The sequence below is a fragment of the Chrysochloris asiatica genome, unplaced genomic scaffold, assembly GCF_000296735.1.
Source record: "Chrysochloris asiatica unplaced genomic scaffold, ChrAsi1.0 scaffold00238, whole genome shotgun sequence".
Classification (NCBI taxonomy): domain Eukaryota; kingdom Metazoa; phylum Chordata; class Mammalia; order Afrosoricida; family Chrysochloridae; genus Chrysochloris; species Chrysochloris asiatica.
In genome coordinates, this window is record NW_006408756.1 from 438,239 (window position 1) to 462,493 (window position 24,255).

The 24,255-nt window shown below is 50.8% G+C and overlaps 2 protein-coding genes across 2 annotated transcripts in view; one reads left to right on the forward strand and one right to left on the reverse strand.

Annotated features, from left to right (window-relative positions):
- The window catches only part of ZBTB46 (zinc finger and BTB domain containing 46), a 40,707-nt gene extending 23,002 nt beyond the window's left edge, over window positions 1–17,705 (forward strand). Inside the window, exons 3-4 of the mRNA XM_006873334.1 lie at window positions 12,221–12,396; window positions 17,346–17,705. Of these exons, the coding sequence (XP_006873396.1) occupies window positions 12,221–12,396; window positions 17,346–17,705 (536 nt within the window). The remainder of the gene's footprint in view (window positions 1–12,220; window positions 12,397–17,345) is intronic.
- A 3,553-nt stretch (window positions 17,706–21,258) lies between these two features.
- SLC2A4RG (SLC2A4 regulator) lies at window positions 21,259–24,208 on the reverse strand. The gene is made up of 8 exons (XM_006873378.1): window positions 24,026–24,208; window positions 23,545–23,687; window positions 22,626–22,735; window positions 22,139–22,323; window positions 21,957–22,057; window positions 21,634–21,877; window positions 21,445–21,539; window positions 21,259–21,370 (listed from the first exon to the last, which is right to left on the reverse strand). The coding sequence occupies exons 1-8, from the start codon at window positions 24,206–24,208 to the stop codon at window positions 21,259–21,261; spliced, it is 1,173 nt and encodes a 390-aa protein (XP_006873440.1).
- Between the last annotated feature and the right edge of the window lie 47 nt (window positions 24,209–24,255).

Sequence of the window (24,255 nt, forward strand, 5' to 3'; positions counted from 1 at the left end):
AAGCAGTCTGCTGTGAGAAGTCAAATGGGTTTTTAGGGTTAAAGGAGAGCATATCTCTGAACTTGTCTCTGAGGAATTTCTTGCCTGATCTAAAGATATCTGATTGAGCAGCAGGTTGAAAATACCAACTCTCAGAAATAGCTGCATTGCTGACGTTTAGCCAATTTTAATGGCAGTGCCATGGGTTTAGTGGTTACCTGCTAGGCCCTTCCTCCCCAACTCGGGCCTTCCTGTCAAGCCAGCAGGAAGGGCTAACAGAGACCAAACTCCAACTGCTTGTCCCAAAGGCACAAGGGTGGTTTACGTAAAGGAAGGCCTTCTAGGTTAGGGGTACCCCCTAATGAAAAATAAAACAATCTTTCAAAAGAGCATAGCCGCGTCTTTTGAATTTTGAGGATGAATTAAGCACCTGTCCCTCCACCACTGCTGCTTTAGCAGGAGACATTGGGGTCCCCTAACTCTGACTCCACGTGTCTAATCCCTGAGAATTGATTGTAGTCTTTCTCCCCAGACGGCAGCGACGGGCTGTCCCCGCGGTAGCTGTACAGCGACCCAGGTGAGTCACAGGACACAGAAGACACTTGCTCACAGTCTTGCTTGATTTCATCAATCCTGATGGTCCATAACTTGTCTGTTTCCGGTTATAGGTGGAGAACTCTCCTGCTGGGCAGCAGGCTGAGCAGGAAGTCCTCCTTGTCTGGGTGGGCTTCCGCAGAGGCCGTGGGCTCCCCAGCACCGAGAGCCTCCAGGGACCTCCCCTGGATCTGCCACCAGGCCTGGGCTCAGCAACACCTACTTTGTGCTTTGTGCTCGACCAGAGTTCTTCAGTCACTGATGGCTTTGCCCTGGACTTAGTTAAGGGGCCGCATAAAGAGTCCACCGTGGTAGCAGAAGATGGCTGCTTTTTAGATGGTTTTAAAGCAGACAGGCTTGAGCAGTTTCCTTTGTCCATGATGGACATCATCCCTAAGTCTCTTCTGTAGTAAAGTGTCCAGAGAGACCCCCAATGCGTGTACTAAGCACAACCCCAGCCCCAAGCACCCCTGTCCTGTGTATATCCAGTGGCACTGCCTGGCCGTGAACTCCGGAGTGTGGGAAGCAGATCAGGAAACTGACCAAAAACGGTGCGAGACAGACATTGGTGTGCTGGAGAAGGAAGCGGGAGCCTCCAGAGACGCGCTGTCTAGCTTTGAGGGGACTTGCAGACAGGAAAAAACCTTCCTTGTCAGCTTGGGGTGCCGCCCCACCTCCCTAGCCATGCCCACCTCCATTTGACCAGGACGTGGTTGGGGAAGTCCATGTACTATCCATTCTACTACTGCATCTGTCCAAACTGCTGGTCTTCCTGGTCATCAGAGGAGTTTCTTAAGACATAGAAGGCCAGCTGTTTGGTTGAGGATGTTGTGACCATCATTCAATCCCACTAGCCATGCCTCCGACATCGGGAGGCCATTTAGAGAGTGTCAGTAACTCTGGTTTGTAGACACCTTACTAACCAGCGAGCCACCATTGATTCCAACTCATGTGGCCCCATGTAAACATCACCAGACCCTTCTTCCACAGCACATCCTGGATTGACTAGAATGTACAGCCTTTCACTTAGCAGCTGATTTCGTTCACAATGCCACCAGGAACTCCAGATGCCTCAGCTGTGCAGTTTTCATGCCTGTGTGATTTGAGAACACAATGAAGCTTTGCTTTCATTTGTTTGAGGGTCACCATGGCAATTTTCAGCTGTGAGATCCCGGAGAGCTGTGACCAACCTGGACACACAACGAGAGGAGGACAATGTGTGTAACCTCATGAGGCCACTGTTCCAGTTTGGATCCCTCATGAACAGGAAGGACATCAACCTGCTGTGGAGGAGACGACCCACGTGAACCACGTGACTGCCACTGACTCACCAGCTCACAGGACGGCTTTCTGGATGGAGGGCGGAAAGCAGAACCCAAGGGAAGCAGATGTTGTAGTGTCCAAGGCCCCTACATTGTGAGAAAACTTGGATACAATTTTGAAACCAACTCTTCTTGTGGCAGATAGTAAATAGGAATTGCTAATAGAACAGACAGTGTCTGATTTCATGCCTACGCCGAACATTTCTGTTTGAAGCAGCGCCACCATCCAACGTGGAGATCTCAGCAAGTCCACTTAGGTCTTCCAGCTCATCTCATCTATCTTGTTGAGTTTCTCACTGAACTATTGCAGCTCAGGGGTTGCTTTCAAAGAGGATTCTTTATCTTGGAAAACAACAACAACAACCAGTATGTAACATTACTCTTTGTTGGCAATAGCATTTTAATGACACAAGACTGGTTCTATATTTGGGGCTATTTACTGCCACAGAACTTGCCCCATGCTTATAAATTCACTTTGGACTTCTCAGCATAGTTACATTTTCACAAAATGACGGTGGTGGCACAAACTTGTGTCTCACTCTAGTGGGGTGTGTGTGTGTGTGTGCAAATAAAGACTTCCATTCACTTGAGGGTGTTAATTTGGGCTGAATTTAAAATAGAAAATGCAGCCTTGGGCATTGTTATTTTGACATTATGCATCTCAAGTAGTAAGAAAGAAGAATTGATGTATTGTTAGAAAATTCAAAGCATTGTGTTGGAGAAAGTCTTTTTTACTTCCAGTTTTTGCAATGCCTACCTTGAGCATAGAGAAGCTAAGGTGGGCTGAAGAAATGATGATGTAAAAGAGCTGAACAGAAAACTTTGAAGGAGACAGCTTGAGAAGACAAAATCAAGTATTATAGTGAAATGTGCAGTGACCTGGAATTAGAAAGCCAAAAGTGAAAAACACACTCCACATCTCTCAACCTGAAAGAAATGAAGAAAAAATTCAAGCCACGAGATGTAATATTGAAGGATTCTGTGAACAAGATACTGAGCAATGCAAGAAGCATCAGAGGAAGATGGAAAGGGTAAGCACAGTCACTGTACCAAAAAGGGTTGGCTGCCATTCAGCCATTTCAGAAAGTAGCCTATGATCCAGAACCGGTGGTACCACTCCAGAAATCAACAGAATGCCAATTGAAATGTTTCAGCACACGGATGCAACACTGGAAGCTCTGGAAGAAGATTTATTAGTCTGTGCTTACACGTTTGGAAGACAGCGACCTGGCCAAATGACTGGCAGAGATCCTTGTTTGTGCATATTCAAATAGCACATGTAAATGACCAACTAATGTCACTAATAGCACATACAAGCGAAGTTCTGCTGAAGATAATAGAAGAATGATTGTAGCAACCCGTTGGCAGGAAACTGCCAGGACTCCAAGCCACAGGGTGGAATGAGAAGTAGTATTGCTGAGGTCAGATGGATCTTATCAGAAAGAAGTTTGCTTGTGCTTTATTGACTACGCAAAGGCATTCAACTGTGTGGATCTTAACAAATTATGGATAGCATTAGGAAGAATGGGAATTTCAGAACAGTTAATTGTTTTGATGTAGGATCTGTACATAAACCAAGAGGCAATCATTTGAACAGAGCAAAGGGATACTGCATGGTTTACAATTGGGAAAGGTGTGCATCAGGCTAAATCCTTTCACTGTATGCAGATGACGCAACCTTGCTTGTTGACTTGGAACATCTACAAATTAAGATCAAAGCCTTTAGTATGAATTACAACTCAGCATAAAGGAAACAAAAATCCTCACCACTTGACCAGTAGGCAGCATTATGAAACGTGGAAAACATTAAAGTTATCAAGGATTGCATTTTACTTGGCTCCATAATCAATGCCCATAGAAGCAACAGTCAGGCAATCAAAGGACATATTGCAGTGTGCTACAAAAGAGCTGTTTCAAGTGTTAACGAGTATGGCTGTCACTTCCAGGACTAAAGTGCACAGGGCTCAAGCCATCGTATTTCCAATCACCTTTGTTGTTGTTAAGTACCGTCAAGTTGGGTCAGGTCCTGTATAGGGTTTCTGAGGGGCGGCTGGTGGGTTTGAACCACCGACCTTGAAGTTAGCAGTCCAGCGCTTAACCTACAGTGCCACACCAGGACTCCTCAATCACGTTACATGCATGCAAAAGCTGGAGAATGAATAAAGAAGGCTGAATAAGAGTTGATGCATTTTAATGATGGTGTTGGTAAAGAATGTTGAATGTATCATAAATATATTCAGAAGAATGAATGTTTTAGAAGAAGTTCAGTCAGAATGCTCCTTGTAAGCAAGAATTCATCCCACAGTTTTCAGGAGGGACCAGTCCCTGGAGGAGGACATCATGCTTGGTAAAGTAGAGGGTCAGTGAGAAAGAGGAAGACCCCCAGTGCGATGGACCAACACCGTGGCTGCAACAGGGAGTTCAAACGTGGTGATTGTGAGGTTGGTACAGCCCTGGGCAGTGCTTCTTTCTGCAGTGCGAATGGTTGCTATGAGCAGGAACTAACTCAGTGATACCTAGCAACAATAATGGCTTGTATTTTCCCCTTTATATTTAAAATCAGGAAAGGTGTGTGCCAGGGCTGTATCCTTTCACCGTATTTATTCACTCTGTATGCTGAACAAATAATCTGAGAAGCTGGATTATACAAGGAACAATGAACGTGGCATCAGGATTGGAGGAAGACTCATTAACAACTTGCGATATGCAGATGATACAACCTTGCTTGCTGAAAGTGAAGAGGACTTAAAATACTGATGAAGAGCAAAGAACACAGCCTTAGGTGTGGGTTTCATCTCAATATAAAGAAAACAAAAATCCTCACCACTGGACCAATAAACAACATCCGTATCAATGGAGAAAAGATTGAAGTTGTCAAAGACTTCATTTTGCTTGGATCAACCATCAACAACACCATGGAAACAGCAGTCAGCAATCCAAAGACTTATTACTGCATAAGCAAAATCTGCGGTACAAGACCTGTTTAAAATGTTGAGAAGCAAAGATGTCAGTTTGAGGACTAAGGTGCACCTGACCCGAGCCATGGTATTTTCAGTAACCTCATATGCATGTGAAAGTTGAACAGTGAATAAGGAAACCATAGAAGAATTGATGCATTTGAGCTACGGTGTTGGAGGAGAATATTGAAGGTACCATAGAACAAACATCTGTGTTGGAAGTACAGTCAGAATGCTCCTTACTTCGGACGTATTGTCGTCAGGAGAGACCAGTCCCTGGAGAAGGCTATCATGTTTGGTAAAGTAGAGGATTGAAGAAAAAGAGGAAGGCCCTCAGCGAGATGGATTGGCAGAGTGGCAGCAGCAATGGGCTCAAACATAAACATTCTAAGGTTGGCCCGCGACCGGGCAGTGTTTCATTCTGTTGGGCATAGGATCACTATGAGTTGGCACCAATTCGATGGCACCTAACAACAACAACAACATTTGCCTGTAGGCAAAAACTATTCTAAAGGTAGCATGCACACACACACACACACACACACACAGGGGTCCTGAAGAACTGTCATCCTGGAGAGCAGGAAGTTCACAGGACAAGTTCTTCCCAAGCATCTTTCCAAACACCAGTACAAGAACTGGACTCTCCAGCAAGCAGCAGTGTTCTTGTACCGAGGAGAAGATTATTCTTAGGAGCAAGAAGCCCAGAGTCTGGGTGTGAATCCCATTCAAGTTGTGAACTGAACACACAGAGGATAACACTCCAAGAACCCCAGCAGCAGGCGACCCAGGGCTACAGCAATGAGCAGAGGTTTCTGCAAGGAGTAGAAACAAAATTCAATCAGACCAGCCCTAAGAAAACTTCAAACTAAGCTCCAGAGGATCAAGATTCACCAGAAACAAGCATACACAGCAACACCGACAACAAGAAAACCTTAGCTATGTCTGGAGAACGTTGACATCTTCCAAATGTTTGAGCTGTTTCATTTGACGTGTGCAGCACTTAATGGAAAATCCTAAGGTATGCTAAAGACAGAATAAAATGCTAAAACCAAGTAGGGGAGAGATCAACAACAAAAACATATTCGTTACCAGACAAGGACTTGAAGATATCTATAATTAACATATTCCAAAAAATACAGGAAATTTTGAACAAAATAGATTAGGAGATCAATATTTTCAGTAGAGAAATAGAATCCATAAAACAGAATCAAGTGAACATCCGGAACTGAAAACACAGTATCTGAAAGTGACGATTCAGTGTAATAGCCATCTGAACACAGTGAAAATGTTATGTTTGTGTGTGTGTGTGTGTGTGTGTGTGTGTATTGGACTTGCAGAGGGGAAGGGGGAACCGAAACAGCATCACAAGATGCAACAGCTCAGTTTTCCATGAATGAAAGCCGTCCGTCCACAGACCTAAGAATACAGCCCTAAGCAGAGTGAGAACAAACTAAACAAAAAAGAAAACCCATAAATAAAAACAAAAACCACACCCAGGCACATAAGAAATCCTGGTGTGGTGCTGTGGGATAATGTATTGGACTGAAAGGTCACTTGAGCTCCACGGTCGGTGGTTCAAATCCACCAGCCACTCCTCGGAAACCGTATACAGGGTCGCTATGAGTCAGAACCTACACGATGGCGCTTAACAACAACAGACACAAATCATCAAATTGTTGACAATCAAAGATAAAAACTAGAACGAAACTTAAAAGCAGCCAGAGGGAGAAAAAAAACTCAATAGTTTGGTAAAATTAATATGGAAGAAGTGCAATTCATCATGTTCAAACCTTCCCATGGAGAAAGGGCTAAGGTTCCAATTGGCTTCACTGGTGTTTGCTTCCTAAACATTCATGGAAGAAATAGTGCCATCACTGTATATAAATCCTTTCAGAGACTTGGAAGAGAGAGCACTTTCAAACTTGCTGCATGTCACTCAACAGAGATGCAAAATTCCTAAAGTAAATCTTAGCAAATTGAGTCTCCAGCAGTAGGGAAGAACAGTGCCTTGTGACAAGCTGTGTTTATTCCAGGAATTCAAGGTTCTATTAACACCCGAAAATCAGCCTGTTTAATTCACCACATGAGCACAATAAAGGAAAAAAAAAAAACATTGATGAAGACCTCAAAAAACTTTTGACAAAATTCAACTGCATTCATGATATATATATATATATATAAGCAAATTGGAACAGAGAGAACTGTTCTTAATCTGATTCCAGGTGTCTGAAAAATCATTATCCTCATACTCAATACAAAATGATAACTGCTTGGCCCTGAGCTTTTAGTGTTGTCTGGGGTCCTGGGAAGGGTCCTGCACATGCAGGTTGACACCTGAGAGCGATCCCCAAACAGAACATCTGCTACGTCTCTGTACACAAAGAAAGATCTAAATAAATGGAGGGAGATACTGCGTTCATGGGCTAGAAGACTCAGTGTGACACAAATGTTGAAATCTCCCTAGATTTGTATATGGATCCAATGCAGTGTGGGTTAAAATCCCAGCAGGGTGTGCGTGTGTGAATGTGTGATGGGTGTGAATGTGTGTGTGTGGGGGGGGGTGTCTTATGCAACTTTTGTGAGATCATTCTAAATGCATGTGGAAACGTGAAGGATCAGGAACACCTGAGTCTATTTTAAAGAAGAAAAAACCCAGAGAACGAACATTAGCAGATATCAAACTGTATAAAATCAAAGCCAAATCCACTGCCGTCGAGTTGATTCTGACTCATACTGGCCCTACTGGACAGAGTGGACCTGTTCCCTAGAGTTTCTCCAGGGGAGCAGATGCCTCACCTTGCTTTCCTGGACCACTGTGATGGGATGGAACTGCTGAACTTTTCAGTAGCAGTCAAGTACTTTAACCATGGTGCCAGCAGGCCTCCTTCTTAGATGAGCAGAGCTTCGGTGATTGAATTGCTGTGGTCTTAATGCCAGGACAGATCAACAGACAGGAACCGCATGGAGGATACAGACACGCCGTTCCTGAGTGACCTCAGTCAGCAGTTGGGTGAGGGAAAGGTGGACAGATGTGCCACATGAACTGGGTATTACTGGCATGGGGTAAAAATGAGTCTCAACCCCCTACCTCATACCAAGTATCCAAACATGAATTTGAGATGGATTGTAAACTTAAATGTAAAAGAAAAATACATTTTTAGGATGAGTCCTAGGGAAATAGCTTTGTGATCTTGGTGGTAGGCAAGTTTCGTAAATAGTTTACAAAAATCACTAGCAGTAAAAGTTTGGTAAAATTAATTTTATTAAAATCGTAGGCTAAGCACTGAACCACAAGGTTGATTTGAACCGTCACATCTGCAATTCAAACGCACCAGCCAGCCTGCCTCTCCACGGCAACCCTGTACAGGCTCACTATGAGTTGTCGGGGACCGGCCTCGAGTTAGTTCTGACTCATTGTTGCAGACTATGAGTCAGAACTAACTCGATGACACTTAACAACAACATTAACTGTTTATGAAACGAGTATAAGATGCAAGTTTTCTAAGATGTATTGTCAGGTGCCATCGAGTTGCTTCCTACTCAGAGTGACCCATTCATTATACAACATGAAGAACACTGCTGGTCCGACACCGCCCTCTTAATCGTCCCTCTTGGTTTTGAGCTCCTTGTTGCCATCACTATGTGCATCTTGTTGGGGGTCTTCCTCTTTCTCACTGACCCGCCACTTCATCAAGCATGATGTCCTTCTCCAGGGCCTGGTCCCTCCTGATGACATAAGAGGAAGTCTCCATCCTGGCTTCTAAGGAGCGTTCTGGCTGCACTTCCAAGATAGATGATAAATTCAGTATTCTTCACCAACACTCTAATTCTAAGTCATCAGTTCCTCGGGCTGTTTTTGTTTATTGTCCAGCTTCTAAGATATACAGACTGTAAACCACAAACTATAGAAGGTGTTAGTTTAGTTTTAATAACAAATACTTTAATAATTGTGAAGTGCCGTCGAGGCTACTCTAACTCTCAGTGACCCTGAATAGGAGGATTTCTGAGGAGCAGCTGGGGGGTTTGAATTGCCCACCTGGCAGTTAGTAGTGCCACCAGGACTAATAACCAACAAAAATTCCCCTCAGTGATCTCACCATCAGTTAAATACAGTGGCTCCCAAAAGATGCCTTCAAGTCTTAATCCTCGGAAACCGAATGTGACCTTATTTATAATAATGGTCTTTGCAGACATAATTTAGGTCATGATTTTGAGTTAAGATTATCCTGGAGACAGACTGGAGTGATGTGGCCACAAACCTAGTAATACCTGGTGCTGCCAGAGCTGGAAGGGGCAAGGACCCTCCCTGGAGCCTGTGCCAAACATGATCCTGCTGACCCAGATCTTACACTCCCAGCCTCCACAACTGTGGGAGCTCAGGCTTGGTGTTAGCCAGTTTGTGGTACTTTGTTACAAAGCCCCAGGAAACTAACAAAAAATGTAGCCACTTACCCTTGCCCCTGGGAGCTTCAGAAGTCTTTCTTGAGCGGCTCTGGGTCTGGTAAGCTCTTGTGGCTCCAAGCACCATAGGGGGCACGGCCACCCAGGTGAGAGTTTTCCAGAGGTTGGGGAGTGGGCGTTACTTCCAAGGATTCATGCCCACGTACTCCTCCACCCTAAAGTTTGCTTATTCTAGGAAAGAAACAGCATTTCTGTACATAGATGAGTGGCTACTGATGAAACACGTGGGTCTGAATTACCAACACTGAAGAGTGAAATATATGACAATTAAACCCTTTAAATTTGTACACGTACGGAAGCAGAGGAGAAACCATGAGCCCATCCTCAGAAAAGTGACTTTAACTGAAAAAAAAAAAACCAGAAATGCATGTTCTTTTCCCTCCTAGGAGGGGTGAGCCCGGCTCGGGGTGATGGCAGGAAACCGTGTCTCATGCTCAGAGCAGCGTCAGGGGGGCTGGCGTAGAAGGACCAGGACAGTGGGGGCTTGTGGGTCCTCAGGGGAGGATGACAGGAATGTGAGGGTTCCTTCTCGGGAACTACGAGCTCTGGTGTGATGGATACTCTGTGCTTGTCATGCATATGCTATCTGGGTGTGACCCTCTCTGGGGGCTGGTGGACCATCCTGTCTGCAGGCTGGTTCCTCTGTCCTTGTCCACGGTCCTTGTGAAGGCCAGTTCCTCCCCAGGCAGCAGGTTGCTGCCACTCGGTTTGTGTTTGCTCTATCACTGAAGTTAACGTTGCCCCGACCCGCACGCTCTGTGTATGGCATACGTGGGCTTGGTGGGCAGATGGGGCAGCTGCTGGAGAAGCTAGTGAGCCCCAGTGCAGTCATCACAACGGTTGGAGCTTTCCTCACGAGAGTGAAAAAAGGAAACAATTGTAGGATGTATTTGATAAATGATGGTACATTCATACAGTTAAAACCAGACAGTTGGTTTAAATCATGGCTTTGAAAGATGAGGTTGTCAAGATGACAGTATCTTATCATTCCAACTTTAAAAAAAATAGAGTTGTGTGCTTATAAGGGATGCTGATGGCTCAGTGAGTAAGCACTGTATTACCAATCCCACCAGCCGCTTGACCAGAGTCGGCATCCGTAAAGATTACAGCCTTGGAAACCTTTTGAAGTTGTTGTGTCCCACCTCATAGGTCACTGTGAGTTGGAACTCACTCAACAACATTAGGTTGGCTTTCTTATGCTTTTGCACAAAATCCTGAAAGACAGATGCTTAACTGTTAGCCGTAGTTGTCTTTGCACTGTGGGCAATGGTGCGTTTTCATTTTCCCTCGTGAGTCTTTGAGAACTTTCCCTGTCTGCATCAATTCCTGTCTTCTCTTCCCTGACCTCTACCCCAGTCCTTAGCACTGGTCCCATATGTGCACACAGAAGCCCCTTACCATACGAGGGAGCCTTCACTTCTCACAGGCAGGTGATAACTAGATGGGACTGCTGAGCTCATCTCTGCTGCCTCTGTTGGGGGCTTGGGGCCCTTTGTGAGCACAGAAACAAGACGTGATGACACGGAACGTGTCATTGTGGTATCCCTATGCCTTGGACTGTGATGGCCTCACTTTGGAGGGGGTATGTGGTCAGAAGCACAGGTCACTCTGCAGTCCTGAGTGTCCAGAGTCCTCCGTACCAGAGACACCCACCCACCCTGTGTCTGGACTGACTGATGGGAGCTCCAGAGGATGAAGTGGTCTCAGGTGCAGGCGGCCACAGGCCACGTGGGCTCTAATAAATGAAGATGTTGCATCAAGAGTACTGAGGGAGCAGACACGTGTTGTCTAAGGGGCAATAGGAGTTGCATCAAGAGTACTGAGGGAGCAGACACGTGTTGTCTAAGGGGCAATAGGAAGTGTGTGGGGGGCTTGGGCCCTGGTGTGTCCCGGACTCCTCCCTAGTGTGGCCTGCTCTGTCCGGTGCAGAGACAGCCTCAGTGGGGCCAGCAGCAGCCTGATGGGTGGACGGATGATGGGGCGGAGCAGGTCCCACGGCTTTGAGAAGCCAGGCTCCTGGGCCCACCTCCAGGAGAACCTTGGGTTCCTCTCCAGTGCCCACAGGCCTGGGTACGCAGTAGCCTGCACTTGGAAGGGAGGTCATCAGACCTGACACCAAGTGTGACATGTGTAGCCACGTGGCAGATGTCTGAGGGCTCTGGGAGTCTGCACAGGTGTGGACGGGCTGGGAGAGGATACATAGCATCTTGTCAGCTGCCTGCCTGGCCAAGACCCTCTGGTTCTCTGGGCTTGGGGGCTTGTGCCATGCTGGTGGGGGTCTGATACACCCCAGGATGTGGAGTGGTACACCAGAGGGCAAGCTGTAAAGCCGAATTGAAAATGCCAATGACAAAACAGTCTTCTGGTGTGGCTGCACACCCCAAGGAGGGCGGGAGGCTGCTCCCAGTGCCCCCTGCTCTGGCAGAAGTTGAGAGGACGGACCCCAGGAAGTGTCTGGGAGGCTGACAGTGGCATCCGTTCCCATGAGACCCCAAATCCCACCCAAATGATCACCAAGAGACTTTCTGCCTAGACTGTGGGGTCACGGCTGTCCCATGGAGGGGCGTGTGGGGTTCACAGAGCCTGTGTGAACAGAGAGAGGTAGTGACAGGGTGAGCGCCTGCCACCCAGCGAAGTACTCAGCATGGCTTCTGTGAGCATTAGGATGCTGCACTACCGGCCTAGGTGTTGGCCTCGGTTCAGAGTGGTGGTCCCGCTGGAAGTGGGAGTGGGGACTGTAAGCAGGAGCTGGGGCGTGGGGTGCTGCTGCTCGGTGGGCTGTCAGGCCATGGGAACCACCTTCGTCTCTGCTGCTTACCCCTCAGGTCTCCTGCACCCTCCCTCCTGTGGTTCACCTCCAGAATGGGGTGGACCACGTGGTGATGTGCTGTGGTCTCTGTCTTTCAGTGAACGAGTTCACAGTGATCAGGAAGAAGTTCAAGTGTCCGTACTGCAGCTTCTCAGCCATGCATCAGTGCATCCTCAAGCGGCACATGCGTTCACACACGGGCGAGCGGCCGTACCCCTGCGAGATCTGCGGCAAGAAATTCACACGGCGCGAGCACATGAAGCGGCACACGCTGGTGAGCCAGTGGGACGTGCCGTGTGCGTGCACGGTGTGTGTGTGGGTGTGTGTGTGTGTGTGTGTGTGTGTGTGTGTGAGCATGCTGAAGGCAGGTCATGGCACCCTGCCCACTCACCACCTCTCCGCTGGAAGCTCTTCCGGGTTTCTCTTCACAGTTGCGCTGCCTGCCTCTTGCCCTCTTCCAGTCCACTGCCCATCCTTGCGCCTGACCATGCTCTTGCACCCTAGGCCCCGCTTCTCTGCTCTTCAGTGCCTCCCCCAGTCCTGGCCTGGTGTTCTGTCCATAGATGAGTTTGTTGCTGGACTGGTCAGCAGGGGTCTGAGAAGCGGATTTATTTGACCAGGAGAGGATCAAAAAGGGACTTGTGTGTGGAACCTTGGGACAGGAGGGCAGTTGGACAAAACATAAGGAGAGTCATCTCCATGGGCACAGTGCCTCTGTCAGGAAGGCCTGGCACTGTAGGGTCAGCACTGGACTGCTAACTGTAAGGTCGGTGGTTCAAACTCATCAGTTGATCCTTGGAAATCCTATATGGCTCGTGACAGCACTTAACAACGTCTCTCAGAAGTTGGCTCAGGGTGGCTGAGGGCTTAAATGGCTGGGCACTGGGGTGGCTGGGGACTCAGATGGGGGGAGGATCCACCTGAAGACTGTGAGGGCAGGGTCTTGGCCAGGTGTGGGTGGTGGGGCCACAGGGAGACACCCAGGCTCTCAGCTTAGACTGAGTGTGCTGGTGGGGCGGCAGGGGGTGGGGGTGGGCAGGGAAGAGTATTAGAGTCACCTGTTGGGAAGGGAGCTGAGTTTGTGGACTTTGTGGGGGTCACCCCTACAGTGTACTTGAAGGAACAGAGCCCCCTCCCCCAGTAGCCGAGCAAGGGATGGGGTCCTCAGGACTCATAGGGAATACGGGCAGGCAGGCCCCTATAGGGAACGGCTGTATTCAGGTCTCTAAGGGATAGAGGCTGAGCTAAGGTCCAGACCTTTGAAGTGGAGCTGGCTGACCCGGGGCCACGACCCTCCACAGATGGGGTTCAGGGGCTCCCTTCACCCTTGCAGACTTGATTGTGGGGGCACCGTTGACCACGCTGGCTATAGAGCCTGGAGTGGACCCAGCACTGAGGGGCCTGAGAATTGAGAACTCAGGCTTTGGTTTGAAAGTGCCCTTTTGTCTGGTTTTGTCTGGTTTGCTTCTACAGAGTTGAATAGTTAAAGCATGTGGCTGTTAACCGAGCAGCGGCTCAGTCCGCCATGTCCGTAGAGACTGCAGTCTTGGGAACCCCGTGAGGCGGCTCTCCTCTCTCCTGTAGGACCAGCAGTGGCTTTGCTTTAGTTGAATGAGTACTATTTTAGAAGGTCTCCTACAACTATCATTGAGTCGGTGCTGTCTCACAGCGCCCCCTGGTGTAACAGAGTAGAACTGCCCCACAGGGTTTCCCAGACTGTCGTGGATTGTGTCACTGTATACTTGTATATACTCTTAGATCATCTACCCACAGCGCCCCCTGGTGTAACCGAGGAGAACTGCCCACAGGGTTTCCCACGCTGTCATCTTTATGGCAGCAGATTGTGTGGTCGCTCTCTTGAGCTGCTGTGTGGGTTTGAACCTCTGACCTTTTGGTTAGCAGCTGAGTGCTTAACCACTGTGTCACCAGAGCTCCTTTAGAAAAACGTGTTGCTGGTATTGTTAAGTGCAGTGAAGTTGGTTCTGACTCACAGTGACCCTGTATTGGGTTTCTGAGGAGCAGCTAGTAGGTTTGAACCACTGACCTTGTGCTGATCCTACAAACCTTAGAGGGGTACACATGGCACACCTCCGTCACTTCTGCTCAGAGAGAATTGATCTGGTGCTGTTAACATTCGACCCAGTGTGAACAGCAGTAAGGTTATCTAGGAAAAAGTGATCTTTTCTCTTACAAACCCATGTTTACCTTTGGGTAATTTTTTAGTATTAAGAATGAATGTTAAATTCTTAATACGTGTAAATAATTTATTCACTAAGTACACAGCTTTTTTTAAAAAATGTTTTATTGTGAATTATGTGATAGTTTACATGGGAGAACATTGGTTTTACATGGTTACAATCCCCTCCATGCATCATCAAACAACTAAAGGGTATACACTACAAGCCTGCCCCCCAACCCCCGGTCAGCACACAACCCCTCTCCCTCTCTGGATCTAAAGTCCCCAGCGGCTCCATCTCTCCATGTCATCTTCTCTGCCTCCATCTCAGGCATCACTGATTCTCTGGATAGGGTCCCGCTCTCCGCTCTTCTCTGTTGATGGTCCCAGGGACCTCTGCTCCTAGACTGAAGAGTTAATCACTCCCCTCCTTGCTACAAAATGTCGGCCTTTACATTTCAAAGCCTCACAATCAGTCCTGATAACAATTATTCACTGTTGTATCACAAGAGACCTATCAGCATTTCATTTCATCAGCCCCGCCTAGTCAGATTGGATACTACTCAGTGGAGATTCTACCTTCCTCTGTGCCCTCTGGATCTAGGTTCCTTCTTGAAAGCTTGTAAGCTAGTCACTTCTTGCCTTTGTAGCCCCCCCCCCCCATTTTGGGGCGCCAATGTCCAAGTTGCCCATCCCTGTCAGTATGCAGCTTTTTATTGTGGTAAAATCCATGTGATAGAAAGTTTGTGGTCCTAGCCATTCATATGTGTGCAATCCAATGACATCAAGACTATTCATCTTGCTGTGAGACCATCAATCATTTCTGTCAGTGCCCAAGCAGAAACTCAGGTCCCGGTCTCCCTCCTGCCCCTCAGAGCCAGCTGGAAATGGTGGTCCCTCTGCGTTGGCCTGTTGTAGATATTTGGTTGCAGTGGGGTCACACAGTATGTGGCCTTTTGTGTCTGACTTCTGTTGCTCAGCGTGATGTGTGCAAGGGTTGTGGTATTTCGTATTTGTCTCTTTACGGCCAAGCAGTGCTCCATTTTCTTCAAGGACCGTGTTCTGTCACCTGCTGGGCTCCTCCGTGTCTCATCCCGGGAGGCAGGCATTGTCCTGGTACTTGCTTGCCTTACCTGGGCTCCTCCCTGAAAGGTGTGTTCAGAATTCATGATGGCCTTTTTCTAAGGAGGGGCTTTTTCCCTACCAGTGGCACCTCTTATGAGAGGAGCAGCAGCCAGGACCCCTAGAACTATCTTCTCCTTGGCAGGCAGTGGGTCCTGCTGCTCTGCAAGGATAGAGGCAGAAGTTAACAGGACCTGCTGCAGTAATGTAGCCTTGACCCAAGCTCCTGAGGCCTCCAGGACTGATACAGTGGTTGCCATGGTACCGACATCCTTCCTGGAGCACTCCTCAGTTCAGACGTATGCCCAGCCATCTGGTCCGAGCCGATATACACCTGAGACCCTGCAATGCCTTGATGATGCCTCAGTCTTCTAATACAGACCCCCGCTCCTGCTCCCCACACAGCTGCTCCCCTCACCTTGGGAGCCTCGGACCCAGAGGCTGCCGGGGTTCCATGGCTCCACTCTTAGCCTGATGATGCTGGCTGGTCGCCAAGATCATCCATACGGAATACAGTGCTAGTTGTAATTGGTCTTGAATTTTTATTTTCTGTTGAGGGGAGGCAGTAATGTCACTTGGGTTGGTGTTACGCCATGGACTTCCTCCCCTACCAGACCAGACAAAAATCCTAACTAGTGTTTATTTTAATTCTAGAAGTGGTGTTGTTGTTAAGTGCTGTAGAGTCAGTTCTGACTCATAACGACCCCGTATAGGGTTTCTGAGAAGCAGCTGGTGGGTTTGAACTGCTGACCTTGTGGTTTCCAATCCAGTGCTGATCCTACAGCCCCCCACTAGGAGTCCTAATCCTAGAATAGTATGTGACACATATAGTTGTAATTTGCCTAAATGTAGTATTTTTTAGGTTACATGAATACAAATAACAAACTTGTTTTGTAAAATCTTTCCACATTGCCTGACAACATTCTTACTTATAATATTATTAGTAACTGAATGGAAGTCTCGTGGTTTTTAATTTTCTCTTTCTTTTCCTTTCATTGCTACATCATTCTCAAAAACGTTATTGATATACGTTCACCAGTACTGCTTAACACAGCATTGTAGCTAAAACACCAGAAGTCTGACAAAGTCTGAGGCTGTAAAAACACAGCAGCGTGTGTTTGTAGCACATGCAAACAAAACCATGTGATTCAAAGTGTCATTGTAACTGGGTGTTAATGACCAGACACACTGTTGTTGTTAGGTGCCGTCCACTCGGTTCCGACATAGTGATCCTACGCACAACAGAACGATCACATTGCTGCTACGAGACTGTGTCGATCCTTCTTGTTAGGGGGTCTTCTTTTGTGCTGACCCTCCAAGGTGAATTGGCAGTTTTACCACTGTAGGTATGCATGTAAGCTGGGCTCATGAAAAGGGTTTGCAATGTTAGAATGAGCTAACTATGTTGTTGTGAAGTGCATTTGAGATGGTTCTGACTGCTAAGGACCCTGGGTAGGGTCTCTGAGGAGCTGCTGGTAAGTTTGAACCGCCCACACCTGACGTGGCCCTCTAGGGATACCACTGAGGGGAGGGGTTCTCCCATCCAGCTGGGACACGCTCCACAGAGGCAGGGGGCAAACTTGCAGAATGCCATCTGTCGTATTTTCAAGGCAGCGTTGGAGCAGCCCCCGGGCAGGCTGTGGCCTCAGCTCAATCCCCACACCTGGCCTGTCCCTTCCCAGGTTACACTTCTGACTCCCACTGATTACTGGGAACTTGGTTGGACACTTAATGTTTGAATTACTGTTTTCATGGTTCGGCATTTTGTGACTTTGCGGTAATGTTGCTTCTAGAAAGGAGGGATGGCAATTCAGGGACCCTCCAGCCCCTCATAGAGAAGGCCTTTCCCCAAAAAAGGTCCTCCGATCTCCCAAGGGAAACCTTTACTCCACCTTTGAGCTGACCACCCCTCCCCATCTCCGCAGGTGCACAGCAAAGACAAGAAGTACGTATGCAAAGTGTGCAACCGTGTGTTCATGTCAGCAGCCAGCGTGGGCATTAAGCATGGTTCGAGGCGTCATGGTGTGTGTGCTGACTGTGTGGGTCGAGGTGTGGCCGGAGCCCTGGACCATGGGGGCGGCGAGGGCTCCCCGGAGGCGCTGTTCCCCGGCGACGGGCCCTATCTGGAGGACACTGATGACCCCCGTGGGGAGGTCGAGGAAGAGCTGGACGAGGATGGAGGCCTGGCCCCTGAGGATGCACTGCTTGGGGATGAGAAGGACGAGGGGGACTCACCCCGCAGCCCCTCGGGGGAACCTGATGAGGACTTGGCCTGGGTCTCCTAGGCGGCTGACTCCTCGTGGGCCAGAGGGACCCCCAGCCTGGAGCAGCATCACAGTGGGCCTCCACATTCTTCCTGCAGCCCAACCTGCCTGCCCACCCCCAGTCACAGAAGACAGTGGGCCCAGGGGGCTGCTCTGTGGGAGTGGGGGCATCGAATGCTTTGAGAAAAAAGCAAAGCGTGTTCCCTCCAGGACCCCCCATCTGCTGGCCTGTCTATCCAACCCTCCATCCGTGGGGACAGATGGGAGCTCCCAGCAGGTGCTTGGTGTAAGAGTGAGCTGGTGGGCCTTCCTGCTTTCATGTCAGATTTTCCCAAGAGTCGGGGCTGGCCTGCACTTCGGACGAGGTAGGTTCTGAGGAGAGAGCTTTGCATAGCTGAGAGCAGATCGTCCACCCCTACCACCTCCTCCTCTTCCTCCTCAGCAGCCTGGCATTAGCAGTTCGAACCCAGGGAGAGTCCTGGCATAGAAAGCCTGAGACCCTCCTGCCTCTGGGCTTTGGTGCTCAACTGATACACTGCAGAAACCCTAGGCCGGCTCCTCGGTGCTATTGTCTGTCTGCAGAGGCCTCCGCACTCTCAGGCCAGCTGCCTCTCTGCCTGCCCTTCTGTGGAGAGCCCGCCGGCGCTGGTCTCATCCCCGTGGCTCTGGCTACCTGCCTGATGCACCCACAGCCGTCGGTGGTGGCCCACTTCCGCTGACAGCTGTGGGTGGAACGGGCACCCACTCCTGCCTTGTTGCTGCTACACTGAAGCCGTCTGCTGCTTACCCCTCCCACTCCACTCGAGTCCACCAAATGTTGAAGTCACAATGTCATGCACTAGTTCCGCTAGTTCCATTGGCATTGTTCTCATCACTTGACAAACACGCTAGCTGTGTAGAGTCCTCTTGCTGTATTTTTCCAGTGAGCTCCCAGTTTATCACCAGAATGGCCCTTTCCCCCTCTTTTTCTTTTTTCGGTTTTCTGAAAGGAAAGTCAAGACCCCACACTGGCAGCCCACCCACTATGAGAAACCAAGGGTGGACTGCTGCCGGACAGACTGCCTGTGGAGGACAGCCCCCCTCGTGTCCTTTCTGACCACGTCATTAATGGAGACTCATCCTCTCCTTCCTGACCCTGGACAGAGGTTGGAAGTGGGGGTCTACCCCAGCAGATTCCCTGGGGTGCTGAGCAGTTGTGCCCATTGGAACTATACTGTTTTTATTTAATTCTCCAGTCTTTACAAACCTTTTTAAAATTGCATTACAGCTTTTCTTTATGGGAAAAGAAGCCCGCACATTCCCTTACCTAATTTTCAGCAGAGAGCTTGCGCTTCTGAACACACCATACCTGCCTCCCAGACTGCCCCAGGCGGGGGACACCTCACAAGTTTTTTTAGAAAATAAAATCAGTGACCATTCCTATAGTCATCTAGGAGGGGGTACACTTTGTGGGCCTCAGCAGGCCGCCAGGATCCGAGGAGCTGGGGTCCTTGTTGGGAAGCCGGGCAGGCTTTTGCTAACCACGTTGCTGCCTGCCCTCTTGGGCCCCCCCTGGGTCTTTGTACCTTGCTCCCACACCTCTTTTGTAACCTCTTTTCTAGACAGACTTACTTTCTTATAAAATGCTTTTGGCAACTAGGCCTTTGTACCAACAAGTGTCTATTGGCTCCGTCTGGGGTTATTCCCACCTTGGCCCGCCAGGCCCCCAGGGCCAACTCACCTCCCTCAAAGGGCATTTAGCCCTTCAACACTCAGGATTTCTCTTTCTGACCGCTACCCCTCTGGACCAACCTCCCTGCCTTGTGGGGGGTCCAATGTTGTTGCCACAGGGGTCTTCTTCCTTAAAACCAATATTGTACCAGAAAAGCAAGGATCCCAGCCTCCCCTGCCCCCACAACTTCCCCCAAAAGTAGTGTTCAGTTGCAGGTTCCTGATTCTCAGCCGCTGTTCTGATAGGCAGAGTGTTGAATTTCCAAGACCAAGGTGGACAGATCTCTCAAGAGACAACAGGGAAAAGACACAGAGGGTTTTTTAGTTTTTTGGTGTGTTTTTTTTTTTACGTGATTTTTTTTTTTTTCCAAATCAATGTTTAAACTAATAAATATTTTTTTATGAAGAGGAAAATGTGTAGATTACATTTCACATTTTGTATTTTTTAGTTTGTATGTTTGTATTTGGTATTTGCAACACCCAAGGGGAAACTTCGGTCCCCTGGGGGTTGTGAGTTATTGGGGGGGAGGGGGGAAGATCTCGGGGTTTTGTACTAAGCTCTGGATCCTGACCAGGTTGTGTTTGGACTCTCTGGGTTTGGGGACACAGTCAGAACACCGCCATGATTTAATAAGGACCTCAGCTCAAAAGATAGCTGAATGCTTCCGATTTTGCACATCTTGCTTCTTAAAAAAAGAAATCTGAGAAAAATGCAAAAACTGGAATTTTTTTTTTTTTGCAATATTACAAGAATCTTATTTTAGGTTATTCTGTGACAAGTGCAACTCTTAAAGCCATACTCGGTGGTGGTGGTTATTTTTAGATCCAAGTTGTGTTTTGTGCCTGCCCTTTCGTTCATAACGACTTGTAATGAGAGTGCTGTACATGCTTTTCCTAAATATTTATTTTTTCAACATACTTTCAACCTGTCAACAAAACGAAACAGACAAAAAGAGAAAAAAAGGGCAGTGTTTGAAGATTGTTGACTTTTTCTGGGAATATATTATATCGACTTTATATTAATTATTATAAGCCTGTGTTTGTATTAGAGCTGTGTTTAATATTTGGGGAGAGATCTTTCGTATCCAGTTGGGGAACATGACTGTTGTCCTGCCTTTGTAACCATAGTCCAGGTCAACCTTACAGGTCCTGGGACTGGGTCTCCACGTTTCTTGTCTGCCTAGGCGTGCTCTGGGGCCGCCTGTGGGGTTCCTTTCTGTGACGGGATTAGTTTAGACATTCTTGCAAAAGCGACCAGTTTCAATAAATTGGGAAATTGCTGCTCAAAGTGATGCCTTTGTGTGTGTCACAGCCTGGCAGGTCCTGAGACCCCCCCTGCCCCCAGCAGTTCCTGCCAGCCATCCCCACAGCCCGTAGACTCCCAGGAGTCTTCCTTCCCACCAGAGGCAGACGTAACTTCTGGAAAAAAACCCAAATCTTTAATTTTTCTCCTTGCCTGGTACGGCTCAGACGGAGACACCTGAGGTTGGGGGCACAGTACAAACACCACCTTGGGACTCTCAGACCCTCGCGGTAAGTGCAGTGACCTCTCCCCAGTCACCCCTCAAAGTGCATCTAGGGCTGGCCTGGCGTGGTGTGGCCTGAGGCCCTGTCAGCATCCTGGAAGTTCTGGGGTCCAGAGGCAGGGTGGGAACAGCATACACTTTGGCTATAGTGCAAAAGACTGGCTTCTCCAGAGGCACTTTGAGTGGTCAGGGTACCCCCACATCCGGGGGCCAGAGTTACTGACCCCCAGTGTTAGTAAGTGTGCCTGGGGCATACAGTCCAGGCCTGGCCTCTCCCAGGCTGTGGCCCTGGGTCAGGGTAGATTAGTTTCTTCTTTAAGAAGCCAGGAGCTGGGGGCTCAGTCCAGGAAGCGTTGGCAAGCCTTCTTCCAGCGACATGCCATGCACCACAGCTCTCTGTGGTCCATGCCGTACACCTTCCGGCATTTCTTGGCATCACCTCGAGGCTTCCTGGGGGACACCAGGGAGCAAATGGGGCGCTGTAGGGCTGGGGAACTCCCCACCCTGCTCCTAGACACACATACCTGGGGTTGGCAGCCAGCTTGGAGGGTAGGGCTGGTGTGAAGCAGGCCCTGACAGTGGGGGGCTGCGGTTCCAGGTGCATGGGGTCCAGGCAGCCCTGGGTGGGGGGACACACACAGTCATGGGACCGCTCCACTGCCGAACCAGTGTCCCAAGACCCACCTCCAGCCACCCACCCAGGCCTCAAGTACCTGGTAAGCATGGTCACTGTGGATGTGGCACACCTGTCCCGAGACCACCTGGCTCAGTATCGGGGTTGGGGGCAGGGCTGAGGGCTCAGGCAGATCCAGGCGGGGAAAGACGGGCGGCAAGGAGGCCGTGGGAGACACTGGGGTAAGACTGGACAGCCCATCGGACAGCGCGTCCACCCCAATGTCCAGCTCCGTGTAGTAAAAGTCTTCCTCACCATCGCTTTGCTCAGGCTCCGCCTGGCGCCTGTGGGCACACAGGAGCTTAGGTGGCCGTCACCCCGGGTCCCGCCCCTCCCCTTCCTCCTCCGCCCCACCCACCGCACCCCAGATGCACCACGCGGATGTGTCTCTGCATCCCGGAGGCCGAGCTCAGCACCTTCCCACAGCTCTTCCACAGACATTGGAACATGACTTGGGCCGAGTTCTGGAAATACAGGGGCCAGCGGTCAGGGTCAGCACCTGCAAACCCCACCCTCCACCCCAGGCACCACCCCCCTATGCTCACCTTCCTCTTCCTCGGAGTTGGCTCCCCAAACAGGAAGTGGGCTGCCTCCAGGGGCAGTGGGGGCGACGGAGTGGACGGGGATGCCGGGTAGCTGGCCAAGTCCCAATCTCCACTGTGGTTGCTGCTGCCATCGTAGCTGTCCGGCAGCTGGCCCAGGTTCTCTGGCCAGGGCTCCAAGCTGGGCTCTGTGGGAGAGCCAGTCAGGGCCTCTCTCTGTCCACTTGAACTGGGTAGGCAAGGCCACAGGAAGGGGTGGGGGTGCCTGGCCCATTTGGGAAACAGTTGCTGGAGAGGAGCCAAGTGGCGGTAGGCAGGTCTCAAAGGTTCATAAGGGGCTTTAGGGTTCTGGTGTCCCTTTCAGAAGAGAGCTCAACAGTTGTGTTTGGAAGGCGGTGCCGCAGATGCCAGGACTAACTTTCCTGGTCTGGGGGGCAAATGGTCCAGAGAACGGCCCCACTGCCACCCCTGGGCACCACCTGCGTCTCACCTGAACTGAAGGCTGCAGCCGGGGCCCCCAGCAGGAGGGGACTGGTGGACAGGCTCGTGAGGGCTGTTGCGGCCATGACCTCATCCAGCCGCACTCTTCCCGGAGGGGATCTGAAGGGGGGGTGCAGGGTGCGGTTGGGGACCCAGCAGGTGCTCCTGGCCACTCCCCTAGCCGGCGTGCACACACGTGCAGGCTGGGGCACGTGGGTGCGCCTCAGGCGCACTTACTCCGGGCAGCTGGGCTGGAGGCCCAGCTCCACCCCTGCTCCGGTTACAGTCATAAGTCACCACCAACAGCCAAAAGCAGGGCAGAGACCGGGGTCGCTGCTGCCTGGGCTCCGACCCAGATGGCTCCTCAGGCCCCGGCACTGGGCAGGGGTCTGAGGTCTCGGTGCGGCGGGTCAGGACAGGCCCAACCCCCCGCTTCACACATTAACCAGGGTTGTGCAACAGCCGCGCGCAGGCACAGCGCCAGGCCAGGAAGGCGGGGCAGCCACGGGGAGGTTGGCCTCCAAGCATCGCCAGGAACCCGGTCCCAGCAGTCCAGGAGCCCTGTCGGTCACAGGCAGCACGTGGGGCAAGAGGTGACGGGAGGGTCCTAGGTTGGGCTGGGTGGACAGCGGGCCAAGGCGCGCCCGCACAGCGCCTCCTGCACATTGATGCCCACTCCCAGATCCCAACTCTGCACTCTGGTCTCCAGGGGCAGGACAGACTGGGGATCCAATTCGGTTATCTTTCTGCGCTCAATAACCCCCAGTGCTGTCGAGGTGGAGAGCCCCAGAAGCCCAGTTTAGACTCCGGACCGAGGCCCTTGGGAAACTGTCGGATAGTCACGGGCCCGTGCCCCACCCACCGCCCTACACGCCCCAGCGCACGTGTGCGCACGCCCCCCTGGTGCGCCACCACGGCCCTCGGCTCACCTCTGCACGGGCACCGGGATGTGCGCCGACTGGGGCCCCGGCGCCACCCCCACCCAGCTCCCCGGGACCCACAGGTCCAAGGCCCGCGCCTCCGGCGGCAGCGCCAACTCCAGACCCGCGAAGCCATCACCCACGGCAGGTCCCTGCGGACGGGGCGTACTCAGGACGGGCGGCCAGCTGGGCCCACTACCCTGCACCCAGAGTTTGCGCAGCGCCTGCCTCCCCCGAACCGACTAGGGCCGGTGTGGACAGCGCGGCCCCGCCTCCAGTCCCGCGCGGCGGGAAGCGGTCCCGGGCCGCCAACTCCACGGCTCGAACTGGACGAACACCCGGACGGTTGGGTCCCCGCCCGCCCCGCCTCCGGGGACCCGAAGTTTGCGCGGCCCCGTCGCCATCTTTGCTGAGAGAAACTTGGTTGGCGGTCGGGCCCCCTGTCCCGCGGGGATGACAGTGCCCCTCCGCGCGCCGGCCGGCTAGGTACCTGCGGCGGCAGCGCGGGCCCCGTCCTGGGCGCAGCGATCGGGACCGCCCCCTCCGGCCGTAGCCTGGGCGCCTCGTCCCGCTGGGCTGAGGGGCCTGAGACGGCCGCAGGGGCCCAGCTGGCGGCGTGCGGCGGGGGGCAACCGCAGCCCAGTCCCGGCGCCGGGGGGCGTGCGGCCTCCATGGCGGCGCCGGGGTGGGCGGGTGTGGCGAACGCAGACACTCAGGAAA